Raw genomic sequence first — 24,856 nt, 5'->3', positions numbered from 1 at the left:
ACTGCTCTTAAACCCCCCTCCACCACACCAAACGCAATGAAAACAGGATCCCCCTTGTCCTCGCCTACCACTCCACCACTCTCTGCAACCAATGCATCATCCTTAAACACTTTCACTAACTCCAACTAGACCCCACCACCAAGAACATATTCCTCTCCCCACCCCTCTCTGCCTTCCACAAGGACCGTTCCCTTCACCAATCCTTGGTTTGCGCCACTCTCCCCACCAAGTCCCCCAACCCCCAGCACATTCCTCTGCAACTCTAAAAGATGCAAAACCTGCCAGCACACCACCTCTTTCAGTTCCATCTAGGGCCACAAACAATCCTTCCAGGTCAGAGAGAGGTTCACCAGCCTCTCCTTCAACCTAGTTTACTGTATCCGGTGCTCCCGATGTGGTCTTCTCTACATCGGTGAGACCAAACATAAACTCAGGGCACATTTCGCCAAGCGTCTCGGCTGGGCCTGCAGGGGCTGACCTGACCTCCCACTCACTGCCCATTTCAAATCCCCCTCCCACTCCCTTTCTGACATGACCATCCTTGATCTTCTCCATTGCCACAGCAAATCAGATTGTAACTTGGAGGAACAACATCTCTACTTCCACCTGGGCAGCTGACAGACCAGAGACTCAACATTGAGTTCTCCAATTTCAAATAACCTCCCTTCCCCAACTCCCTTTCCAGCCCCTCCCTCTCTCTTCCATTCCTCTGACTGACCCTTCCTTCCAGCTACCAATCGGATTCATTCCTCCCATTGACCACCATGCCGTACCCTCTATCTGTGTTCACTTGTCTTTACCTCACCACTCTGCCCCTCTCCCCAACCTAAACCCTCCCCCACCCCCTTACACCCAACCCCAGTCCTGAAGAAGGGTTACACCCGGTGCATTGACTTCTCCCCGTCCTGATTTAAAACTCAATCTATTCATCTATCTCAGTTCCATAAACCTTCATACCGTTGCCAGACAAAAATCTATTTTTTTTTAAGTTTGTAATTAATCCAATGGTTAGACATTAGTCTGTAAGGTGCTGGACCTCCACGCAAATTCTCCTGATCTCTCAAAACACCTTTAGTAAAACTTCAGGAACAACCCAGTATAATGTTATTATTAGCCTGTCATGTGCTTCTTCAGTAAGCTTTAACAGAGATTCCCCCAAACATTTCAAGTCATGCATGTCTAAAATTGCAGACAATAGTCAACCTCCCTATTTTACAGTTTACCAGCAGCATGGCCAATCTACTTATGACAGTGGGAGGAAACTGGTGCACCTGGAGGAAACCCACGCAGATGCAGGGAGAATGTGCAAACTCCACACAGCCCGTGGGTGAAATTGAACAGCATGAGGGATCCAGGAGTTTGTGTGGAGTTTGGATCTTCTCCCCGTGTCTGCATGTTTCCTTCGCGTACTCTAGTTTCCTCCCATAATCCAAAGATGTGCAGGTTAGGTGGATTGACGATGCTAAATTGCCCATAGTATTCAGGGATGTGCAGGGTAGGTGGTTAGCCATGGGAATTGCAGGGTTATGTGGATGGCGTTGGTCTGGGTGTGATAATCTTTAGAGGGTCAGTGTGGACTTGATGGGCCAAATGGCCTGTTTCCACACTGTAGCCATTGTATGGCGTAGAACCGATCACAATCCTAGAGCATTTCAAAACATTTGACAGTCAATCAAGTACTTTAAGCTGGATGGGTATACGAATAGGAAGGGTTTAGAGGGATATGGGCCAAATACTGGCAAATGGGACTAGATTTATTTAGGATGTATGGTCGGCATGGACAAGTTGGACTGAGGGGTCTGTTTCGGTGCTGTACATCTCTATGAGACGCTTTGGATGTATTAATAGCTAATTTTGAGTATTTCCCTGAAACTTGTTGTCAAGCCCAGACAGCTTTATCTTCTTGAAGTTAATGCTTCCTTAAGCATTAACTGTCTGTTTTAAACATAAATTAATAATGTAATCAGCAGCCAAAAATTAGATAATCAGTGACTCAGTAGAACTCCATAGGAACACTTTGTGCTTTGTTTTAATGACACTGTTTTTAGAAAAGGGCATAATTTGAAGTGAACTGTCTTGTTATAGAAGACACACTGATGGATGAAAGCAAGAACTTGACATGGCCAAACATGTACTGTGTGTTTACACTTAATAAAGTTTCCTAAAGTTTTGCGTAACATTAATAGCTTATTGGGTGAGGTGCCTGAAAACCAGTGATAATTATCGTATCAAATCCAAACCAGGCAGCGAGGGCTGCAAAATGAGATTTTATAAAATGAGGAAAAAATTTATATCCCATTCTCCCCAAAGCTTTTTCCAACTATTTTTGCTGGGAGAGAAACATTTAGGGTCATGTGAAACACTGATTTTATACCTTAGAAACATTGACTAGCAGTTTGCAGAAATATATCAATGTCCAGACAAATGGGTTAAGTTATGATTTTCCCAGTGGTGCCATTCTGAAAAAGACAAAGAAAGATGCCCAGGTTCAAGCCTTGGTCTATAAGTTTGAAAGAAAAATTTGTATTTATATATCACCATTTATGACTTTACTCCATGCAAACAATTTTGAGCAAGGGTCACTCAGCCTGAAATGTTAACTCTGTTTTCTCTCCGCAGATGCTGCCAGACCTGGGCTTTTCCAGTAATTTCTGTTTTTGCTTCTGATTTATAGCGTGTGCAGTTCTTTCGTTTTTATTATTCAGGATGCAAAGAGTATGCTTTTGCAAAGCATAGACCAGATGGGTTAAATTTTTCATTTCCAGTCTTATCTGTAATGTTCCTATTGTCAAAAAATGTCAACACAGAGTATTTCACACACAAAATGTAGTATGAAACATTGGTGAAGAATCAACAGCTTTGGAATTGTACTGTCATATCATTAGTTAATTCAGGATGAGAAGAGATCAAGGTAGTGTGTGTGGAGGTGGATATCACCTATACTTAATAATTTTGCGGATACACCATTTCCGATCTAAGATAATATCAGGTACATTTAGTACAAGGCATGTAAAATGGTGTGACCTTTTATGTGCATTGCGTGAAGTTTTGTAAACAATGTGATCCTGTACAGCAAGGTTCTTGTAAAAGGGAACTCTAAAGGCAAATGCAGAGCTGGATAGTGATATGAGTCCACTTGCATTTTCCAAGGCAATAATGGTGGATGAGATGAGTAGAAGGAAATGACACTGAGGTTAGTCCCCAGTGGATGAATAAGTTCGCATTTGGCCGAGTAACAGCAGTCTCAATGGGCAATATGAGCTATGGAGAATTTATTCAAGATATTCAAGACTGGGACACCAGGAAAATAGTGAAAGATTCAGGCCTTAGAGATAGTGAATGAATGAATGAATGAATAATTTATTCATTGTCACACACATCTAGGGAGATACAGTGAAAGGTCTTCTGTCACCACAGTCTGGCACCATTTTGAGTAAGAAAAGAATAAAACGAAAGTACTTAAATGAAGTTCAATTTCATCGGCCATGCTCCCAAAAATGGCTCCAGGACTGCAGCAAGGTCCCCACTCCCTCATCACTGCAGCCGACACCCACCACCACTCCAGGAGTCCACGCATTGGATCTCCGAGCCAGGAATCATCACCGACACCACTCCAGCCTCCCTGTTACGCCAGGAAGATGAGGAAAAAAAGGAAAAAAGCTGTCAAAGTACGCCAGAGGGAAGAAACAAGAGGTGACATGTTGGGTGACTGGAAGGTGAAAAGGCAGGGAAGGTGAGAGAAAATTGATGAACAAATGAACAGAATAGCAGCTAAAACTACACACTTCTGTCTACCTTCTGGTAGCAGTGTTTAATAATTGATGTCCTCGGTCAAAATCTTTTGCTTACATTGATTTTGTTAGTTCCACTCTTCCTGATTGTTCCCCATATCACTGCAGTGTTTTCTCTATTTATCCAAATTTCTCTTTAAAATTATTATTGAATCTTCTTGCATCACATTGTGAGGCAGTGCATTGCAGATGATAAAAACTTGCTGCGTAAAAGAATTTCTCCTTGTTTCCCCAAAAGATTAACTGCCGATTATCTTTATGGTAGTTCATGTTCATTCAGTACCTTAGTTAGTCTTTATATTTGCCACTCTGAATGTTATCAAATGAAAGGCAGGGCAATCAGAGACTGTATTCCCAGAACAGAATTTGCAAGATTTTCTGCTTCCAGTGCCCAACCTTAATACGCACCAGATCGAAAGTATGAGGAGGACATAGAGGAATGAGAAGATCAGGGAGGGAAGTAGAGAAGACCTCCTTATTGGAAAATGTTGCCTTGAGCCATGGTGCTGATGTTGCCTTGATGTTGCATTCAAATGGAAAATGTTTTCAGACCATTACAGATTACATTGCAGCAAAGCACAGAGGACGAATGCAGAACCTCTCTCCAAAGCATTCTCAAGGAAGGAGAATTAAACAACAAAGAATCCTGGATGACCTGCCAGGAATGCCACTTGCATAGAATTGCTACAGCTGTTCTCAGTCTGCAGCGGTATTCAGCTAAGCTAAATGAAGAAGAGCACCGCATCTTCTGCTGAAGCACTTTACAGCCTTCAACACTGAGTTCAACAAATTCAGACCATGAACTCAGTCCACTACTTTCACTCTGTTTCTTTCGCCATATGCCATGCTGAATTTTGATTTTTAATGTTTTTGCTTCTGGACTGTTCATTATTTTGTCATTTGCACCAGCTCTGGACAAATACATTTTTTCATAACAGTCATTACCACTTCCTTTGCATTTTGTTCCATGACTCTGTTGACATAAAGGGTCAGATTTTCGAATGAATGGCAATCACATACAGATTTCCATTTCAGCTCCTTCTGTTTTATACATCAAAGAATGTCTGCAGGAGATTCAGAAATGCAGAGCCATACTTCCATTCTGACAAGTCTTTTGCAGCACTGAACAGAGGAGAGGAGACAAACTTTGTCCCTGTAGCCAACTCTACCTTCACTGTTTTGCAATGACCTTTAATTAAGTTTACCACGTTGTTTCTGACCCAGGTTCTTATTCTAAAAATGATTACCAAATCCAACAATGTTATGGTCTCTTTTCTAGGATATCTTTTACTCTAAGATTACTTATTAAAACTGCCTCAAAATTACCAGATTCAAATTAGCTTGGTCCCGTTTTGAATCTACAACATATTCTTCCAGGAAATTGTCCCCTATACATTCCTTGAATTCTTCCTCAAGGAATCTCCGTCAAGACCCCACCACCAAGCATATATTTCCCTCCCCACCCCTTTCCGCCTTCCGCAAAGACTGTTCCCTCCGACTGCCTGGTCAGGTCCAACCCACCCTCCCATCCTGGCACCTGCCACCGCAGGAACTGCAAAACCTGTGCCCACACCTCCTCCCTCACCTCCATCCAAGGCCCTAAAGGAGCCTTCCACATCCATCCAAGTTTTACCTGCACATCCACTAATATCATTTATTGTATCGGTTGATCCCGATGCGGTCTCCTCTACATTGGGGAGACTGGACATCTCCTAGCAGAGCGCTTTAGGGAACATCTCCGGGACACCCGCACCAATCAATCACACTGCCCTGTAGCCCAACATTTCAACTCCCCCTCCCACTCTGCTGAGGACATGGAGGTCCTGGGCCTCCTTCACCGTCACTCCCTCACCACCAGACACCTGGAGGAAGAACGCCTGATCTTCTGCCTCGGAACACTTCAACCCCAGGGCATCAATGTGGACTTCAACAGTTTCCTCATTTCCCCTTCCCCCACCTCACCCTATATCCAAACTTCCAGCTCAGCACTGTCCCCATGACTTGTCCTACCTGCCTATCTTCTTTTCCACCTATCCACTCCACCCTCCCCCTACCCCCGACCTATCACCTTCATCCCCTCCCCCATTCACCTATTGTACTCTATGCTACTTTCTCTCCACCCCCACCCTCCTCTAGCTTATCTCTCCACGCTTCAGGCTCTCTGCCTTTATTCCTGATGAAGGGCTTTTGCCCGTAGCGTCAATTTTACTGCTCCTCGGATGCTGCCTGAACTGCTGTGCTCTTCCAGCACCACTAATCCAGAACTACGCACAACTCTGCCTACCTTAGTGTCATCTGCAAATTTACTAACCCATCCTTCCACGTCCACATAAAGATCATTTATAAAAATGACAAACAGCAGTGGCCCCAAAACAGGTCCTTGTGGCACACCACTTGGTAACTGAGCTCCAGGTGAACATTTCCCATCAACCACCACCCTCTGTCTTCGTTCAGCTAGCCAGTTTCTGATCCAACCCATTAAATCACCTTCAGTTCCGTAAAGTTGTAACAAGACTTGCCTATTTTTAACTACAACTCTCCAGCAATAAAGGCCACAATTTCATTTACGTCTTCAATTACTTGTTCAGTTGCATGTAAACATTTTGTGTTTTATGCACAAGAACACTCAGACCCCTCTGTGCTGTACTTTTTTGAAGTCTCTCTCTCACCATTTAAATAAGTCTGTCTTTAGATTCTTCTTAGCAAAGTGTATGAATTCATACTTTTCTACATTAATTGTCATCTACCAAGTTATCATCCATTCACCCAACCTATCTATATAGCCCCTTGCAGATTCCTCATCTCAACATGCCTTTTCAATTATATTTGTATTGTCAACAAATTCAGATATGTTGCACTCTGCCCCTTCTCCAAGCCATTGACAAAGATAATAAATAATTGAAAACCTAGGGCTAAACCTTGGTTACATTTTTCTAGTTGATAAAGGCCCATTGATCCCAACTCTCTGTTGCCTGTAAGTTAACCAATACTGAAATCATGCTAATGCAATGCCTCCAATACAGTGAGTTTTCTGTTTACTCCAAATGTGCAACAATGCAATTGTAAGTAGGTAGATAGTGTGCAATACAATTTGTATCACTAATCTGTTAATATGACTAATGTCACAATTCCTAGTTACACTCATTTTCTCCGTAAAATTGTCAAGCCATGAGTAATGTGGTTCTCTCATCTGTGAAAATCAGTAATGTGATTTCATGAAAAGGGCTTTGCCTTTGGGTGTGACCTGACCTCCAGACCATGTCTGGAGTACTACACAATGTTGGATTCCTTAATTGAGGAAGAGTATAATTGCATAAGACACAGTTCAGAGAAAGTCCACTAGTTTAATTCCAGAGATGAAAGGCCTGTCTTATGAAGAGAGATTTATGAGCAATTTAAGCCTGTACTTGCTAGAGTTTAGAAGAATGAGAGAAGACCTAATTGAGACACTAAAGGGGATTGACAAAGTAGATATGGAGGGCATGTTTCCCTTGTGGGGCAATCTAGAACAAGAGGGCATAGCTTTCGGCTAAGGAGTGATGGACTTAACACAGAGATGGAGGAGAAAGTGAGGACTGCAGATGCTGGAGATCAGAGCTGAAAATGTGTTGCTGGAGACGCACAGCAGGTCAGGCAGCATTCAAGGAACAGGAGAATCGACGTTTCGGGCATGAGCCCTTCTTCAGGAATTCCTGAATGTATTCCTGAAGAAGGGCTCATGCCCGAAACGTCGATTCTCCTGTTCCTTGGATGCTGCCTGACCTGCTGTGCTTTTCCAGCAACACATTTTCAGCTTAACACAGAGATGAGCAGGAATTATTTTTCTCAAAAGGGTCATGAATCTGTGGAATTCACAGAGTGTGGAGGACACCAGGACCCTGAATAGATTTAAGGAGGAGATAGATTTTTAATTAGTAATTTGGGTTAAAGGATTATGGGCAGCGGGTAGGAAAGTGGAGTTGAGGCTGAAATGAGATGAGCCATGGTCGTATTAAATGACAGAGCAGGCTTGAGAGGCTGAATTGCCTACTGCTGATCCTAGCTCTTATGTTCTTCTGTGCAAATGTTTACTCATCTCCTTGGGTGATCTAGTGGTTGACTTGTTCATGCAAGCTTTGAGCTGGGTTTTAAATACCAGCTTTTGAGTGTGATTTAAAGTGTAAATTTCTGCCGGATGAGTGTATGATATAAAAACCCACCCTTTTATTGGTTTGACACTGGTTACAGAACAAGCAAATACTACTGAATAACAAGAATAGCTCACTTAAGCTAATTCTCTTACAGGAGCGGACCACAGAAATTGTCACTTTAACAAAACCATCAAGGTCAGCATGTCAGAGTGTAACCCATACATTATATATCCGCTAACATCTTATTTGCTGGCTGTTATGATTTTCAATATCCAGGCCAGAAAGTTTGTGCATTTGTACGGTAGATACCTAACTCAAGACCACTCTGTAGTATATGTTCCAGCTAAGATTGGATGGTTTGTAATGGAGTTGCCGTCATTTTTAGTACCTGTGATATCACTTTATCAATCAGGCAGCCTGGACAGTACGGGGAGCAAATTCTTATTATTCATGTTCTGTGGGCACTACTTTCACAGGTAAGTGCAATTTAAAAGAATCCTACTTCTGGAATTTTGTTTGTTTCCTTTGGCAAATATAGTGCAAATAAAACCAAGCCTGAACATTACATAGATTTTCTCCTTCTGTGGTTTGCTATTAGCTATCCCTTTGTCTGTCTAACAGTCTTTTTCTTTCTCTGGGCTCCATCTCTATCTATCTGCTCACTCCCTCTCCCCCCACCTCAGTCCCGAACATAAATACCACCTCTTTATAGCTACTGTCAATCCTGAAGGCGGCTCACTGGGTTCAAAACATTAACTCTTCTTTCTCTGCTACCAGATTTGCTGCTGCAATTTCTGTTTTTGTTTGACATTTCCAGTACTGGCAATTTTATGTTTTATTTACTTGAACATTATTTACCTGTACAGATTGCAGATAGAGTATTGTGTGCAGTTATGGAATCCACATCATAGGAGGATGGTGTAACACTTGAAAGGATGCAAAGGAGATTTACCAGGGTGTTGACTGGGCTGGAGAGTTTGAGTTTTGAAGAGAGATTGGACAGTCTGGGGTTGTTTTCCTCAAAACATAGGATATTGAGGGGGTCATGATTGTGATATATAATATTATGAGGGGAATATTGATGATAGACAGGAAGAAACTTTTCCCCTTGATGAAGGGATCAAGGACTGGGACATAGATTTAAGGGACAGAAACTTTAGAGGAGATATGAGGAAAAACATTTTCATTCAGAGCAGTTCTGAGGAAGGGTCACTCGAACCGAAATATTAACTCTGATTTCTCTCCACAGATGCTGCCAGACCTGCTGAGCTTGTCTGGCAATTTCTGCTTTTGTTTCATCCAGAGAGCAATGGAAATCTGGAACTCACTGCCTGTATGGGTGATAGGGCAGATACCCATATAAGATTTCAGAAATATTTAGATATACATTTATGATATGCATGCAAGGCTAAGAGCCAAGTACTGGAAAATGGGATTAGAATAAAAACTTTTAGACTGAAATTTATAAAATAACCTTCAATTATTTTTTCAATGTATTATTTAGTATCTCATTCTAGGTTATCCTAAATAAATCTACTTTTGTATGTATGTTAAATCTAAATCCCATTTGTTCTCTCAGGTCGATGTAAAAGATCCCATGGAACATTCTGAAGAAGAATTTGGGAGTTCTCCCTGGTGTCCTGATCATTATTTTATGTTTTGACTGATGTAATTATAAACAGATAAACAGTAGTTCTTGAAAGACTGAGAACAAATGCCGTTTGCTAGCCAATTTTGCCATTGTAAGCTTATGCCAAAATATTTTTGGGAACTTCATTTGAATAGGTCACTGAGGTGTGCAGTGACACATTTTCATATGAAAAAAAAACAAAGTTGCTTATTTCTTTGAAAGTGTGAATCTAGATAAGGAGGAGAAACTGTGGAGTTTTCAGAGTTCAGTACATCCAGTCAGTTAATGTTGGGTCAAAGAGAAAGCAATGGCTAGGGTTTATTCCAAGAGAGATAAAATTGAAAAGTAGGGATGTTATTGCTAAATCTGTATCAAATTGTGATGATATGGCATTTCAAGTACTGATGCTGTTCTAGTCTCTAAATTACAAAAAGAAATGGAGGCACTGGAAAAGGTACAGGGAAGATTTACAAGGATAATAGCAGAAATGCATCCTGGTTCTCTTTCCTCTTCAGAGAATGGGGAAGCTGGACAACCAGCTAAGGGAGAAGGAAATAGAGCAAGTCAGGATCAGGACCTCAAGGTTGTGATCTGAAATTTTGGAATTGTGAGTTCTGAGGCAGCAAGGGTCGCTGTGGAGCAATTGTGCTCTCCTGTATTTACAAACAAGCTCCCATTCTCAGACCCCCACTCCCTCACAGTTCTCATGTCAACTTTCAAGCTTTGAATTGCGTTACAGTGAGATAATGTTTGGGGAGCACTTTAGAACAGAGGACCACATTTGCAGATTTAGACCACGAATGACAGGTGGATACGTTAATGAATCATAAATGGTCTGGGTGTGCAGAATTATCAATTCCTGTGTCTCACATTTTAAGTAACCTAAATATTGGCTAATGTGGGATTATCAGAAACCAAGCAGTCAGTGGTTGACCCAAATTGTATTTTAGGAGTCCTCTTGTGGCACAGTGGTAGTATGGTACCCCTGAATGAGTTCAAATCCCACCAGCTCCAGAGATGTGTAATAGCATCTCTGAACAGGTTGATTAGTCAAAAATAGGTTAACTGAATAAGCAGATCAACTCTGGTATGACATGTAGGCAATCTGACTGTTGGATAACTGACTGAATTACATACAGTCCACAATCTTAACCTCTGTCCAAATCAATGATAGCAGGAAGGACATAAAGTCAAAATTTCATCCAATCCAAGGGAACTTTCACCCAACAACTTATCGTAAACTTTGCAGAGAATTATGGTCACATTTGGTTGATACTTTATGTTTCCAGGAATATTCTTAAGTTTGAGTTTTATTTTCAACCGTTTGTTTACAACAGGAAACAAACTGTAACTTTCCTCAGTGTTGTATGTGAGCAGTTTTGTGTCAAAAATCTTGCAGGGAATATATGAGGAAAAGTTACAATCATAGGTCAAAATTTGCTGAAATGATGTGAGCTATATTGCTTATCTGGTATTTATGCTCTCCAGTTAACATGCATTACATTGACAACCTAGTGATATCAAAATTAAACCAGCGACCTTACTGAAGATAGATTCAATGAATTATCCTGAAGACATATGACACAGCATAACATTACAAAGATAAAACTGGGACTAAATGCCATGACTTCTATTGAAACTTGGGATGGCAAGGGATAAATGAGCTGAAACTTCTGAAGTCACCTTAAATCCAACGAAATAATAACTTTAGTTCACAAAGACTTTGCAGGATTTAGTAATTAATAATGTCCAGCATCTTCATGAAAATGAAGGATGGCAGAGTAACAAAAAACAAAGGCTACAAGATCCATGGAGGCTCTTTTCACTGGTTATATCAAGGAGTAATAGTCACAAGGTTTAGACTGAGCTCAGTTTCTTCACTCAGACAGTGGTGATTTTTTGGAATTCTGTACTTCAGAGAGCTGTGAATGCTCAGTCATTGAACATGTTGAAGACTGGGATTGTTGGTCAATAAGGAAAATATTGATGAAGGGTCATTAACCGGAAATTATAACCGTTCCTCTCGCTGCAGATGCTATCTGGAGTAATAGCTAGATGAAAAATCTGCAGAGGCTGGAATCCAAAGTAGATAAGCAGAAGGCTAGAAGAACTTGGCAAGCCAAGCAGCATCAGGAGGTGGAGAAGTCAACGTTTCAGTATAACTCTTCTTCAGGAATTCCTGAAGAAGGGTTATCCCCAAAAAAGTTGACTTCTCCACCTCCTGATGCTGCTGGCTTGCTGTGATCTTCAAGCCTCCTGCTTATCTATAGCTGAGTTTTAGCAGCAGTTTCTGATTTTATTTAGATTTGCAGTATCTGCATTATTTGAGTTTTTGGTTTATGTTAGGAAGGGTTTGTTTGGACTCAGTAGAGTTTGTGCCTTTTATGTGTTTTCTTCATGACAAATTTCCTGCGAAAGTATTTTCATTTTGTTTTATTAATTCTGCTTTATAAGGACATTTATCTACGCAATTAGAAACAACGGACATCCTACATCTCTCCCATTCATTTTCTTTGGATGTCTGTTCTGTACTATTAATGGCTACCTTCAGGGATACACCATGATCCACTGCACTCACTATGATGACAACTGGGTCACTGACTTCAGGTTTATCTCAGGTAAACCAAATTTCTGTAAATGGTCTACTTTCAGAATATAGGGTAGAATTACTCATTTTGTATGCCTTATGGCTACTAGAGCACTTGTGATTACAGATTACAGTTCTCAAACTCAATATAGCATTGACCTGCATAATGTTCCATCACTGTTCCTAAACTCTCTATCACCCCAGTGGCAAGTGGGAGAATACAAATAGTGGATGCAATAGGGGCATGGTGCATGTGTAATAAAACAGATTTCAGACAATAGCGTGAGAAAACTTCTAAGGTCTCAATGAGAGATACTTTCCATGAAATTTAGCAAAAATGACATAGCCAATTTCTGGTAAGATTCAGCACCATCATCCAGTTGCAATTTCTGTGTAATTCCTCATTTTCACCCATTGCTGGCTTGTAGGGGCGTTGGCAGCATATTATTTAACAGGATTTTTTAAAGGTACCATTCAGTTGTTCTAACCAAATGTGGTTGTAGATATTTGCTTCACATGCAATTATTAATCATAATGCAACTAGATTCATCAAATCAAGGGCTACCATTTCATCTATATACAAGTCATGGATGTAGGTTTGCTCGCTGAGCTGGAAGGTTCATTTTCAGACGTTTCGTCATCATACTTGGTAACATCTTCAGTGAGCCTCCAGATGAAGCACTGGTGGTGTAGCCTGCCTTCTATTTATATGTTTGGGTTTCCTTGGGTTGATTATGTCATTTCCTATGTTGATGTCATTTCCTGTTCTTTTTCTCAGGGGGTGGTAAATGGGATCCAAGTCGATGTGTTTGTTGATAGAGTCCCGGTTGGAATGCCATGCTTCTAGGAATTCTCGTGTGTTTCTGTTTGGCTTGTCCAAGGATAGATGTGTTGTCCCAGTCGAAGTGGTGTCCTTCCTCATCTGTATGTAAGGATACTAGTAAGAGTGGGTCATGTCTTTTTGTGGCTAGTTGATGTTCATGTATTCTGGTGACTAGTTTTCTGCCTGTTTGTCCAATGTAGTGTTTGTTACAGTTCTTCCAAGGTATTTTATAAATGACATTAGTTTTGCTTGTTATCTGTATAGGGTCTTCCAAGTTCATTAGCTGCTGTTTTAGTGTGTTGGTCAGTTTGTGGAATACCATGATGCCAAGAGGTCTGAGTAGTCTGGCAGTCACTTCCGAGATGCCTTTAATGTAGTGGAGAGTGACTGGGATTTTTGGACGCATTTTGTCTGCTTGTTTGTGTTTGTTGCTGAGAAATTGGCAGACTATATTCATTGGGTACCTGTTCTTTTTGAGTACACTGTATAGGTGATTTTCCTCTGCTCTGCGTAGTTCTTCTGTGCTGCAGTGTGTGGTGAGTCGTTAAGATAATGTTCTAATGCAGCTTCGTTTGTGGATGTTGGGATGATTGCTTCTATTTGGTCCGTATGTGTTGTTTTTATGTAGACACTGGTTTGAAATGCCCCATTAGATGTTGCAATAGAGCGAACAGCCAGGAGTGGCAGTTTATTGTTTTCCTCCTCTTTTGTGACTTTTATGCCAGTAAGGGTATTATTGATGAGAAAGTGAGGTCTGCAGATGCTGGAGATCAGAGCTGAAAAGGTGTTGCTGGAAAAGCGCAGCAGGTCAGGCAGCATCCAGGGAACAGGAGAATCGACATTTCAGGCATAAGCCCTTCTTCAGGGTATTATTGATGACCTACAGACCAAAACCTACAGACAAACCAACGGAACACCCATGGGATCTCCAATATTAGGGCTCTTAGCGGAGACAATAATGCACAGCTCTGCCAACCATCCAACCCAAACTTTGGGTCCGCTATATGGATGACACCTTTGTCATCACTAAAGAAAACAGAGTAGAAAAAACCTTCAAGACCATCAATAATACCCTTACTGGCATAAAATTCACAAAAGAGGAGGGACCACTCTCGCTAGTATCCTTACATACGGATGAGGAAGGACACCACTTCGACTGGGACAACACATCCATCCTAGGACAAGCCAAACAGAGACACGCAGGAGAATTTCTAGAAGCATGGCATTCCAACCGGAACTCTATCAACAAACACATTGACTTGGATCCCATTTATCACCCCGTGAAAAAAAAGGAAATGACTTCACCATAGGAAATGACATCATCAACCCAAGGAAACCCAAACATATAAGTAGAAAGCGGGCTACACCATCCAGAGGCTTACTGAAGAAGTTATCTAGTATGGTGATGAAACATCTGAAAATGAACCTTCCAGCTCAGCTACATCCAGAACCTCAACCTGAGCTACAAAACTTCTCAAAATTCAATATACCAGTCATCTGTGGTCATCAGTACCACATCTTAGATGTCTGATCAAGGTATCCTGGGAGCTGCCATGATGACAACATCTTGGAGAACTTTCATCTTCCTACTGTTTCAGAAGTTGGTTACCTTACAAGGATGTATACTGGGAGACAAGGGCCACCCTCTGTGACCATGACAGATGACTCTGTTACACAAACCCCTGACTGAGGACAAGTGCAGATACAATGCAGCCCATTCTTTGATTAGGACCATCGTGGAGCAGATGATAGGCTCTTGAAGATGATGATTGGAAGATGAAGATCTAATGTTTGAATTGGTCATTGTGGGCCTCACAGTGCACTTTGGACAGAGTGTGCAATGTTAGTCCAGCATGCATGCTCTGCACAACTAGAGCAGCTAAAGAGAGGATGCAATGGATGCTGAAGTTCTGGGATAGTGGTAACTTTCTTCCTTGGAGAAAGACAAGTAGATTGAGGAGGAGGAACATCACTTTCAGCATGATGGAGCACCGCAGCATCAGGCACAACAAACCAGACAGGACCTAATTGTCAAAAAAATCAAAGAACTGCAGATGCTGCAAATCTGAAACAAAAATAGAAATTGCTGGAAAAATGCTGCAGGCCTGGCAGCATCTATGGAGAGAAAACAGAACTGAAGAAAGGTCACTGAACTAGAAATATTAACTCTGCTTTCTGTCCATAGATACTACCAGATCTACTGTGTTTCTCCAGCAATTTCTATTTTTGTTTCAGGCCCTAATTGTGACCCAGTTTCAATAGATCTGAGCTGGGTGCAATGATCACTTTTTGTCAGTGTATTTGTTGGTGCTAGGAAGACAAGGAGACTGTAATGTCAGGAAGCAAATACAGTTTCTGTTTAAAAATTGAAAGAATTCCAGATGCTGTAAATCAGAAACAAAAGCAGAAATTGCTGGAAAAGTTTAGCAGATTTGGCAGCATCTGTGGAGAGAAATCAGTTAATACTTCTGGTCAAGTGACCCTTCCTCAGAACCTTTCTGAAGGATCACTCATTTTGAAACATTAACTTTGATTTCTGTCCACAGATGCTGCCAGACCTGCTAACCTTTTCCAGCAATTTCTGCTTTTGTTGCAGCTTCAGTATTTTTGTGGTTTACTGTTGCTGAACAAAAGTGCATGTGCTTTTGTAAGGTTTTCCTGTATATGATGTTCCCACGTTGACCAATGATAAGATTCTGGCTACATTGTGTTTTGGGAGACAGTATTACTGACTTAGGTAGGGTTGTAAGATGGGATGATGTTAAGGACAGATAACCTATCTGGGTGATTTTTAAACACTTTTAGGTGTTAAACTGTGTATCTGCACGTGTAATGATGCGTGAGCCATGCCACCAATGTGCTCTGAGAAACTTGTTTAGTGGTTGCTATCCCTTTGCATGCATGGTCAGGGGAAACTCCAGATTGCCAATGCTTGACTGGGTGCATGGCTTGCTTTCAAACATGGGACCATTGCAGAGATTCTGGGATGTCCTGCCAGTGGTGAGTATTTCTGCCTATGACAAATGTGGGAATACAATGAGCAGATGCCACAGGGACATAGGTAATGAGACAGGTTTAGGATGATAGCGTAAGAAAACTCACAAGACCTTATGAAGAGATACCCACTATGAAATTTGCCAAAAATGACACTTAGCTGATTTTTGGTAAGATTCAGCACTACCATCCAGTTACAACATCAGTGTAATTTCTCATTTTCACTCATCGTTGGTTTCAGAGTTGACAGCTTACTGTGTTGACAAGTTTTTTTGATCTAACCTAATGTAGATGTAGATATTTGCTTTATGTTTACATAGCTATTTAAATTACCTCTTCCCTATATTTGCTTTCACTAAACAATAGTTCAATAAAACCAAGTTTTATTTTGCTTCATAAGACATTCCTAAAGTTCTATTAAATTTATAGAATTCACCTCATGTAATATTTCTGCATGACAGAACAGGAAATGGATTTCTTTTTGTCTCGTGTTAATAAATAATTTATTCTTTGTTATTTTGTTAAGAACAAAATAGATTTGAAAAATGTGTTGCTAGAAAAGCGCAGCAGGTCAGGCAGCATCAAAGGAGCAGGAGAATCGACGTTTCGGGCATAAGCCCTTCTTCAGGAATGAGGAGGGTGTGCCAAGAAGGCTAAGATAAAAGGTAGGGAGGAGGGGCTTGGGGGAGGGGTGTTGGGAATACGATAGGTGGAAGGAGGTTAAGATGAGGGTGATAGGCCGGAGAAGGAGTGGGGGCGGAGAGGTCGGGAAGAAGATTGTAGGTCAAGAAGGCGGTGCTGAGTCCAAGGGTTGGGACTGAGAAAAGGTGGGGGGAGGGGAAATGAGGAAGCTGGAGAAATCTACATTCATCCCTTGTGGTTGGAGGGTTCCTAGGCGGATGATGAGGCACTCTTCCTCCAGGCGTCGTGTTGCCATGGTCTGGCAATGGAGGAGGCCAAAGACCTGCATGTCCTTGGTGGAGTGGGAGGGGGAGTTAAAGGGTTCAGCCACGGGGCGGTTGGGTTGGTTGGTGCGGGTGTCCCAGAGGTGTTCTCTGAAACGTTCCGCAAGTAGGCGGCCTGTCTCCCCAATGTATAGGAGGCCACATCGGGTGCAGCGGATGCAGTAAATGATGTGTGTGGAGATGCAGGTGAATTTGTGACGGATATGGAAGGATCCCTTGGGGCCTTGGAGGGAAATGAGGAGGGAGGTGTGGGTGCAAGTTTTGCATTTCTTGCGGTTCAAGAAATGAACCGGGATTCAAGGGCGGAGGAGCGGGAAGTAATCTAGGTAAACTATCTAGATTTACTATAAACCGACTGACTAAATAAATTAAAAAAAAATAAACCGACTGACTCCCACAGCTACCTACATTACACCTCCTCCCACTCTGCCCCCTGTAAAAACTCTATCCCATATTCCCAATTCCTTCGCCTCCGCCGCATCTGCTCCCAGGCAGACCAATTCCAATACCGAACAACCCAGATGGCCTCCTTCTTCAAAGACCGCAATTTCCCCTCAGACTTGGTTGACGATGCTCTCCACCGCATCTCCTCCACTTCCCGCTCCTCCGCCCTTGAGCACCGCCCCTCTAATCGCCACCAGGACAGAACGCCACTGGTCCTCACCTACCACCCCACCAACCTCCAGATACATCGTATCATCCTTCGTCATTTCCGCCACCTCCAAACAGACCCCACCACCAAGGATATATTTCCCTCCCCTCCCCTATCAGCGTTCCGGAAAGACCACACCCTCCGCGACTCCCTCATCAGGTTCACACCCCCCACCAACCCAACCTCCACTCCTGTCACCTTCCCCTGCAACCGCAAGAAATGCAAAACTTGCGCCCACACCTCCCCCCTCACTTCCATCCAAGGCCCCAAGGGACCCTTCCATATCCTTCGCAAATTCACTTGCACTTCCACACACATCATTTACTGCTTCCGCTGCACCCGATGTGGCCTCCTATACATTGGGGAGACAGGCCGCCTACTTGCAGAACATTTCAGAGAACACCTCTGGGACACCCGCACCAACCAACCCAACCGCCCGTGGCTGAACACTTTAACTCCCCCTCCCACTCCACCAAGGACATGCAGGTCCTTGGCCTCCTCCATTGCCAGACCATGGCAACACGACGCCTGGAGGAAGAGCGCCTCATCTTCCGCTTAGGAACCCTCCAACCACAAGGGATGAATGCAGATTTCTCCAGCTTCCTCATTTCCCCTCCCCCCACCTTGTCTCAGTCCCAACCCTTGGACTCAGCACTGCCTTCTTGACCTACAATCTTCTTCCTGACCTCACCGCCCCCACCCCCTCTCCGGCCTATCACCCTCACCTTAACTTCCTTCCATCTATTGCATTCCCAACGCCCCTCCCCCAAGTCCCTCCTCCCTACCTTTTATCTTCGCCTGCTTGGCACACCCTCCTCATTCCTGAAGAAGGACTTATGCCCGAAACGTCGATTCTCCTGTTCCTTGGATGCTGCCTGACCTGCTGCTCTTTTCCAGCAACACATTTTTCATCTCTGATTGCCAGCATCTGCAGTCTTCACTTTCTCCTAACAAAATAGATTTGTCTGGATTCAATTTTGAACTATGTTCAATGGACCATTTTTATTCTGTTACATTTTAGGTGTTGTTCTATACTTTGTGGGATTATCCATTAACATTTACAGTGACAACATACTGCTGAGCCTAAGGAAACCTAATGACAGGGAATATTATATTCCTAAAGGTAACATCATCTTCAAAAGTTTCCACAAATTAAAAATCTTGAGTGATCAGCACCAAATAATATCTTTAAAATGGTAAATATAGATGTAAAATATATTGGATGATACATGATAAACAATTAAAACAAATATATAATTAATTCAAATATTAAAATTCTGTATATGAAACAACTAATATATCAGATAATTAGTTATGTAAGAGATATCCATATCTATGACTGAAAATATTTCTGGTGTGTTAGACATGGATTGACGATGATGGCAATGTTACACATGAATAATCTAGCATTCTTTCTCACTGCCTCTCCAAACTACAGATCTCTAACCTTACCTTTTTCAAACAACAAAGCCCCTATTTGCATTGTTGTAACTTTTATTGTTTCCATTTTTGTTCAAATCTATAGAACATTTTTTGGTACTGAAAACAAAAAATGCTGGAAATCACGGTGGGTCAGGCAGATCCATGGAGAGAAACCAAGTGAACGTTGCGAGTCTAGATGACTCTTTATCAGAGCTGAAATGAAGTGTGGAGGGAGCAGCATTTATGCAATAATGGTGGGGGTAGGGGGTGGTGGAGTTGGAGTGTTGGGAAGAAAGGACATTGATAGTTCAGATTAAGTGATTGGAATGTGCGAATGGCAGAATAACAGTGTGTCTAACTGCCAGATGTAAAAGAACAGACAGTCCCATTGAAGTTGAGGGAGGGTGGTGGTGAGGGTGAAGACATGGTAACAGAGATTGTAACAAGCAAACTTTTTTTTTAAATATGGGAAGGAATGGGTTTACAATTTGAAGGTGTAGAAATCAATATTGAGACCAGAAGGTTGTAAAGTGGTATAAATATTTTTGAGTACTGTGTGAAACTTTGACTTGATAATGTTAAACAATTCCTCAATGTTTACCAGGAGATCAGGCATAGTGAGCACACTTACTGGCTTTACACTCCCAATGTAGGCTTGCTAGCACTTCAGGAACTCAAGACCAACTCCCAAACAAATGTCAGCAGGCAAAGACAGAATGATTGTTGGCACTGAAAGTTTTTGGTTCATCTGTTATTAAAATTTCCATTTTAGTTAGAAAAAGAGACTAAGAATTCATAATCATCCAACTGGGTAATGAATCTGCTGGTTACTGACTGGTGTGGCTTGGCAGTGAGCCATGAGGACTAGATGGTCAACAGTGTCTCAACAGCATATACACAAAAGATACCATTTCTGCCTGCCAACCCAGCTAATCGCAGAAATTGATCTTGTGGCTTCTAATATTACCTTCAAGTCTTCTGAAGATTTTTGTTTTCATTCCTCATTTGTCAATACTGCTGTCAAGGCCAACATTTGTCATCCATTTATTTGCCCTGGAGAAGCAGTGGTGAGCCACCTTCTTGAACCTCTAAAGTCCATTTGATGAAGGTGCAGTCTCACTGCGTTAGGAAGAGAGTTCCTGCAATTTGACCCAGTGACAGCAAAGGAATGGTGATGTAGTTCCAAATCAGGTTGCTGTACGATCTAAAGGGTTTTGCAGATGGTGGTGTTCCCATGTTTTTCTGCCCATATCTTTCCAGACTGTAGAGATCATGAATTTAGAAACTGATTTTAAAGGAGCCTTGATGAGTTGAAAATCATACTCCTTCATACATTATCCTGGGAATCTTTCCCTAAGGGCATAGTGGGTCTACCAATAGCACATAAACTGCAACGGTTCAAGAAGGCAGCTCACCACTACCTTCTTAAGGGCAACTAGGCAATAGTTGGTAATAAATGCTGTCCAGCCAGCAATGCCCATGTCCCACATGTGAATAAAAATCAATAGGTGCTGGGCATTCACATACATCAGGTTTAGGATCACTGAGCTGAATCGCTTTTCATTGGCAAAGTAATTATCTTTTGCCTTTCGGACCTAACCCTTTGAGACCCATGAGGTCTTTTTGTTCTTTGAGATGACCTTGGATTGAAAATGCACATTAGCTTCGAAGGTTGAGTTTCTCATTGTGAAAATCATGTAAAGATTGTACCTTATCCTAAACACTACACTGATGGGCTGGTGCAGGTTTTGTAAGCCCTAAAAATGTACCTCCTTGGAATATTCATGACTGCAATGACAGGGAGATGCCTGCTGTAGATGGAAACAGCAACATTCTTAAAGGCAACTGTTTCATTCCTCAAGATTTCTCTATTAGATGTTGTATTGTAGATTGGCGTTTAAAACAATATTTCATCAGATGAGTCTGCCATGCAAATGTGAGTTGATCATTACATTGACAACCATCATCTAAGTACTGACATATATTTCACAGTGAAGAAAGTGACACTTCAGTTTCAGTATTCTACCCTGTTTCTATTTCTGGGCATTTGTTTTGATAGGATATTATGAATATTTGGCTGAATTTCAAAAGACCCAGAGCATTTATTTCAGCAATAGAGATTCACATTTTGATTCATAATTTTAAGAGAAAATTAAAAGGTGAACAGTTGATGTATAAATGTAAATTTATTTTTTTCTAAGAGATTGACCACTTAAGTGGATTTACATGTTTGAATGGGTTTTATAGAGGAGAGCTTTTTTCTGTAAGAAATGTCTTTGAATATGATATACATATTAGATTGGTACAGTTTTATTACAATTTTAAAGTTAATTTCAAAGATATTAGGAGGTCTACCTATATTGGATACTGGATATTGGATGGCTAATGTGGAGGTAAGAGAGAGGATTCGGAGATATGAGGAGGTGTAGGTTGTCATTGGGTTAATGAGGGAGGTGAGGTTAAGAGAGGTATTGAGTGGACTGGGGAGATGAGTATGAAGTGAGTATGGGTTACATGGAGAGATGGACAGGGAATACAGTGGCATGGGAATATTAGCGGGCATGGGATAACATGGTGATCTGAGGGGCAGAGGGGGAGGATAGGGGATGAGGAGGATTAGGTGTGAAATTTAGGAAACCTTTAAACAATTCTGACATTTGGGCTGCTCCAAGAAACAAGGTACGCTTCTAACCAACCCATCTCTATGTCCACATCACGACTGTATTCCATCTCAGTTCATGCAAGGTACCATGAACTTGAACTCTGTTTGAGAAACCAAATATCCCATGCAAAGTCACACGTGGATCAGGTCAACATCTGGGAAAGAACAGAAGTGTGCAAATTGTATTTCCTGAGCTCAAAATTTTGGATCCATATTTTACTACATTAAAGGTTCATGTCATGGATTGTATCTCATATTTATTCCTGGATCCTTTGCCAACAGTATTCATGTTCATGTTCAGAAGTGTTCAACCCTAGTTTTTAACAAATACTGATAATGACATGATACTGTAAATTTTCAGCTACTGCATATGCCAATCAGAGTGATCACCTTACATCTAACCACTTCATTTGCATTCAAGAATCCTAAACCGTTCAAACAATGTAAAGTGTTTTGGGAGGTTATATTAAAGGCAGTATATAAATACAAGGTGTTATTGAAAACAGCTAATAAACAGCAAACAGGAGTTTACATGATTGGCTATTATCTTTCCTGTTTTTGCAGGTGGACTATTTGAATATATCACAGCAGCAAATTACTTTGGTGAAATTGTTGAGTGGTTTGGCTATGCCATTGCAACTTCTACTTTGCCAGCTTTTGTTTTTGCCATTGTCACTGCCTCTTATTTGGGTCATCGTGCATACAATCATCACAGGTAATTTGTGAGCTTGCAGCATATGTGTTTACAATATCAATCTCGTGGCAATTTTACCCCATTAAAATCCCTCTGTCAAAAAAATGATAGGATGAGGTGGGACAATGGTTTAATATTCTGTTAGACTTTATCCTCCACTGAAGTCAAGAGACAGCACGATTGGGCAGAATGTAAACATGATTCCGTGGGATTCTTGCTTTGCATGTGGAATTTTGTCATGAGTGCACCATGCATGATCATAGAACTGAATTGTGTGTTACTTTTGTGCTATCTGCCTTTTTCCTGCTTTCCAAATGATTGCAATGAAAACCTAATGCACTGGCTATGTGTGCAGGACACGCACACAATTCCATGGCAGACCAAGCTTTTCAGTGGTGATATCCACTGTAAACTAACAGTGCAGCAGATATAGTTGGGCTATAAAAGAGTCTCCTGGTCATACAGGCAGGTTCTGCATCATGGCTAAACATTCCATGGCTAATAAAATAAGACTTTGTTGAGACCAGAAATGTGGTATACAGATGTTTTCTGCAAATTCAAATTCCAGTCATAAATATTTCACATTACATTATTCATGTGTGCATCATTGTTATTTGTTAATACAAGCTAAGCCAGAGAGTTAAATGTGCTGACACACATGGATGATTGTAGGGGCATTAGGAATGCTTCTTTTATTGTAGAAAAAACATTTATATTTTGTTCACTCTTGATTGAATGTTAATGTTCATGTCCAATCTCATTTCCTCCACTCAAGGGGACATGGTTGAACCTGCAGGCACAGCAGACCTTCCCTTCCAAGCATTGTAATGGACATTGTCCAGTTCACATTCACTGGGGAAATTAAAGTGTTGTGAGTGAACTCAGAACCCTGGAAGGTGTCTGCCATTCAACCCCCTAAGGTGGTCCCACATGTGAACAGTATTAACACTCTTTAAGCCCCCTATTTTCTTCAATTCAGTGACTGCCCATACCACACTCAGAATGCCCGCCTCGTCCTACTTAACTTCTCCATGCACCTGAATCCAATACCCACCTTCAGCCTCCTGTAGCACACTCATCTTTTGTGGTTTTAAACCTCCATGCCAGCTGCCACTCTCCTGCTCCCATTCCCTTGTGTCACAGAGTTTCACAAGGAACTTTGGTGACCTTGGACACAACTGCACAAAGGCAATTCTTGCAGACAATCTTTAAACAAACGTACATGATGCCCGAAAATTATTATGCAACATTGACTTTATCCTGAAGTTAATGCGTTATCAAAAAAACTTTATACTATGTACTCATGGCATACAAAGACATTATAAATGCAAACATGCCACATGGCATGAACCCTGATGCATCACATTTCTGTTAATGACTTAATCTCTGCATCTCAATTTGCTGTCTGGAAATTGACATTACACCTAAATCAGTCACCTCACATGCCACAATTCCCACTCTTGTAGCCTCTATAAAATTCCTCCAGCCCCAGATTTGGAGTTTCCTATATCCTTGAATTTCTTTGGTGTTTCTGATCCAATGCTATATTTCATGGCTGGAATTTAAACTTGGAGTGTTCTGTCGACTAGACAGCTTACAAACATCTTGTTTTGGACTCTTTGGCACGGTGGTAGTGTCCCTATTTTTGACCCAGGAGGCCTCGATTCAAGTCCCACCCCATTCCAAAAGTGTGTAATAGCCTCTCTTATCTGAACAGAGTGATTATAAAATATCTACAAGCACCTTGTGGGGTTGATGCCTCACCCACTGTTGGCAAAATTGCAGTGGATGAGGTGTCTGGGTAGGTGCCAGGAACTTGGTTTGGAATTTGCATTGATAGCTGCACTTCAGTAATATTTTGGGATTTCTTCCCTGGAATTTTTAATAGAATGAGTCCCTGTCTCTTCTGTTATCTGTTGTACTGATTGTTTTCTTTTCATGATATTTAGATATTATCTGGAAAAGTTTGATGACTACCCAAAATCAAGGAAAGCTCTGATTCCACTCATATTTTGACGTATATACATCTGAAAATTACTGGATCAAATGCAAGATACCATCTTAAAATCAAACCTGCCATATTGAAAATCAAAAATAATGATACATGGAATATTTGACTTGTTTTTAATACATATGAAAAGAAATGTTGCTGACTTGGTTTTCTTGAAGATTTACTTTCCAAAGTATAGAATTTGAAAACTTAAAGTTAGATTCAGCATCTGCAATATCTCTGTAATCAGAGCGACAGGGAATGAAATGAAAGGAATTTGACTTCACTTTTACAGCACTGCCAATTGTGGCACTTGGTAGCTAGTTTGGTGCAATAATCCTGGATACCCTCTCCCTGTTGAGAGCAGTGGCTGCTTCAAGATGTTTCTCTCATGGTGTCTCAATGAAATGGTTACTCACAGCCAGAATTTTAAACAGATCAAAATTTAAAATGGTGACTCTACCTAAATTGGTAAATCCTCTTCTATATTAGGTATTGAGTTAGCCTAGAGTTGAG

General features: G+C 41.4%; 1 protein-coding gene and 1 long non-coding RNA gene across 2 annotated transcripts in view; one reads left to right on the top strand and one right to left on the bottom strand.

Moving 5' to 3' along the window:
- LOC148148917 (uncharacterized) overlaps positions 1–18,512 on the bottom strand; it is a 30,959-nt gene extending 12,447 nt beyond the window's left edge. Inside the window, exons 1-3 of the long non-coding RNA XR_015758358.1 lie at positions 18,358–18,512; positions 3,460–3,622; positions 2,375–2,459 (exon numbers count right to left, since the gene is read on the bottom strand). This is a non-coding gene — a long non-coding RNA (uncharacterized LOC148148917). The remainder of the gene's footprint in view (positions 1–2,374; positions 2,460–3,459; positions 3,623–18,357) is intronic.
- LOC122552652 (3-oxo-5-alpha-steroid 4-dehydrogenase 2-like) lies at positions 7,986–24,498 on the top strand. The gene is made up of 5 exons (XM_087991179.1): positions 7,986–8,397; positions 12,006–12,169; positions 18,594–18,695; positions 22,221–22,371; positions 24,300–24,498. The coding sequence occupies exons 1-5, from the start codon at positions 8,123–8,125 to the stop codon at positions 24,364–24,366; spliced, it is 759 nt and encodes a 252-aa protein (XP_087847305.1). The 5' UTR covers positions 7,986–8,122; the 3' UTR covers positions 24,367–24,498.
- The last annotated feature ends 358 nt before the right edge of the window (positions 24,499–24,856 follow it).

This window comes from Chiloscyllium plagiosum, unplaced genomic scaffold (genome assembly GCF_037043375.1).
Source record: "Chiloscyllium plagiosum isolate Xiang-an unplaced genomic scaffold, Cpla_swu_hap1 HiC_scaffold_10, whole genome shotgun sequence".
Taxonomy (NCBI): Eukaryota; Metazoa; Chordata; class Chondrichthyes; order Orectolobiformes; family Hemiscylliidae; genus Chiloscyllium; species Chiloscyllium plagiosum.
The sequence above is the reverse complement of the archived record's forward strand: the minus strand, read 5'-3'. Positions and strand labels throughout refer to the sequence as shown.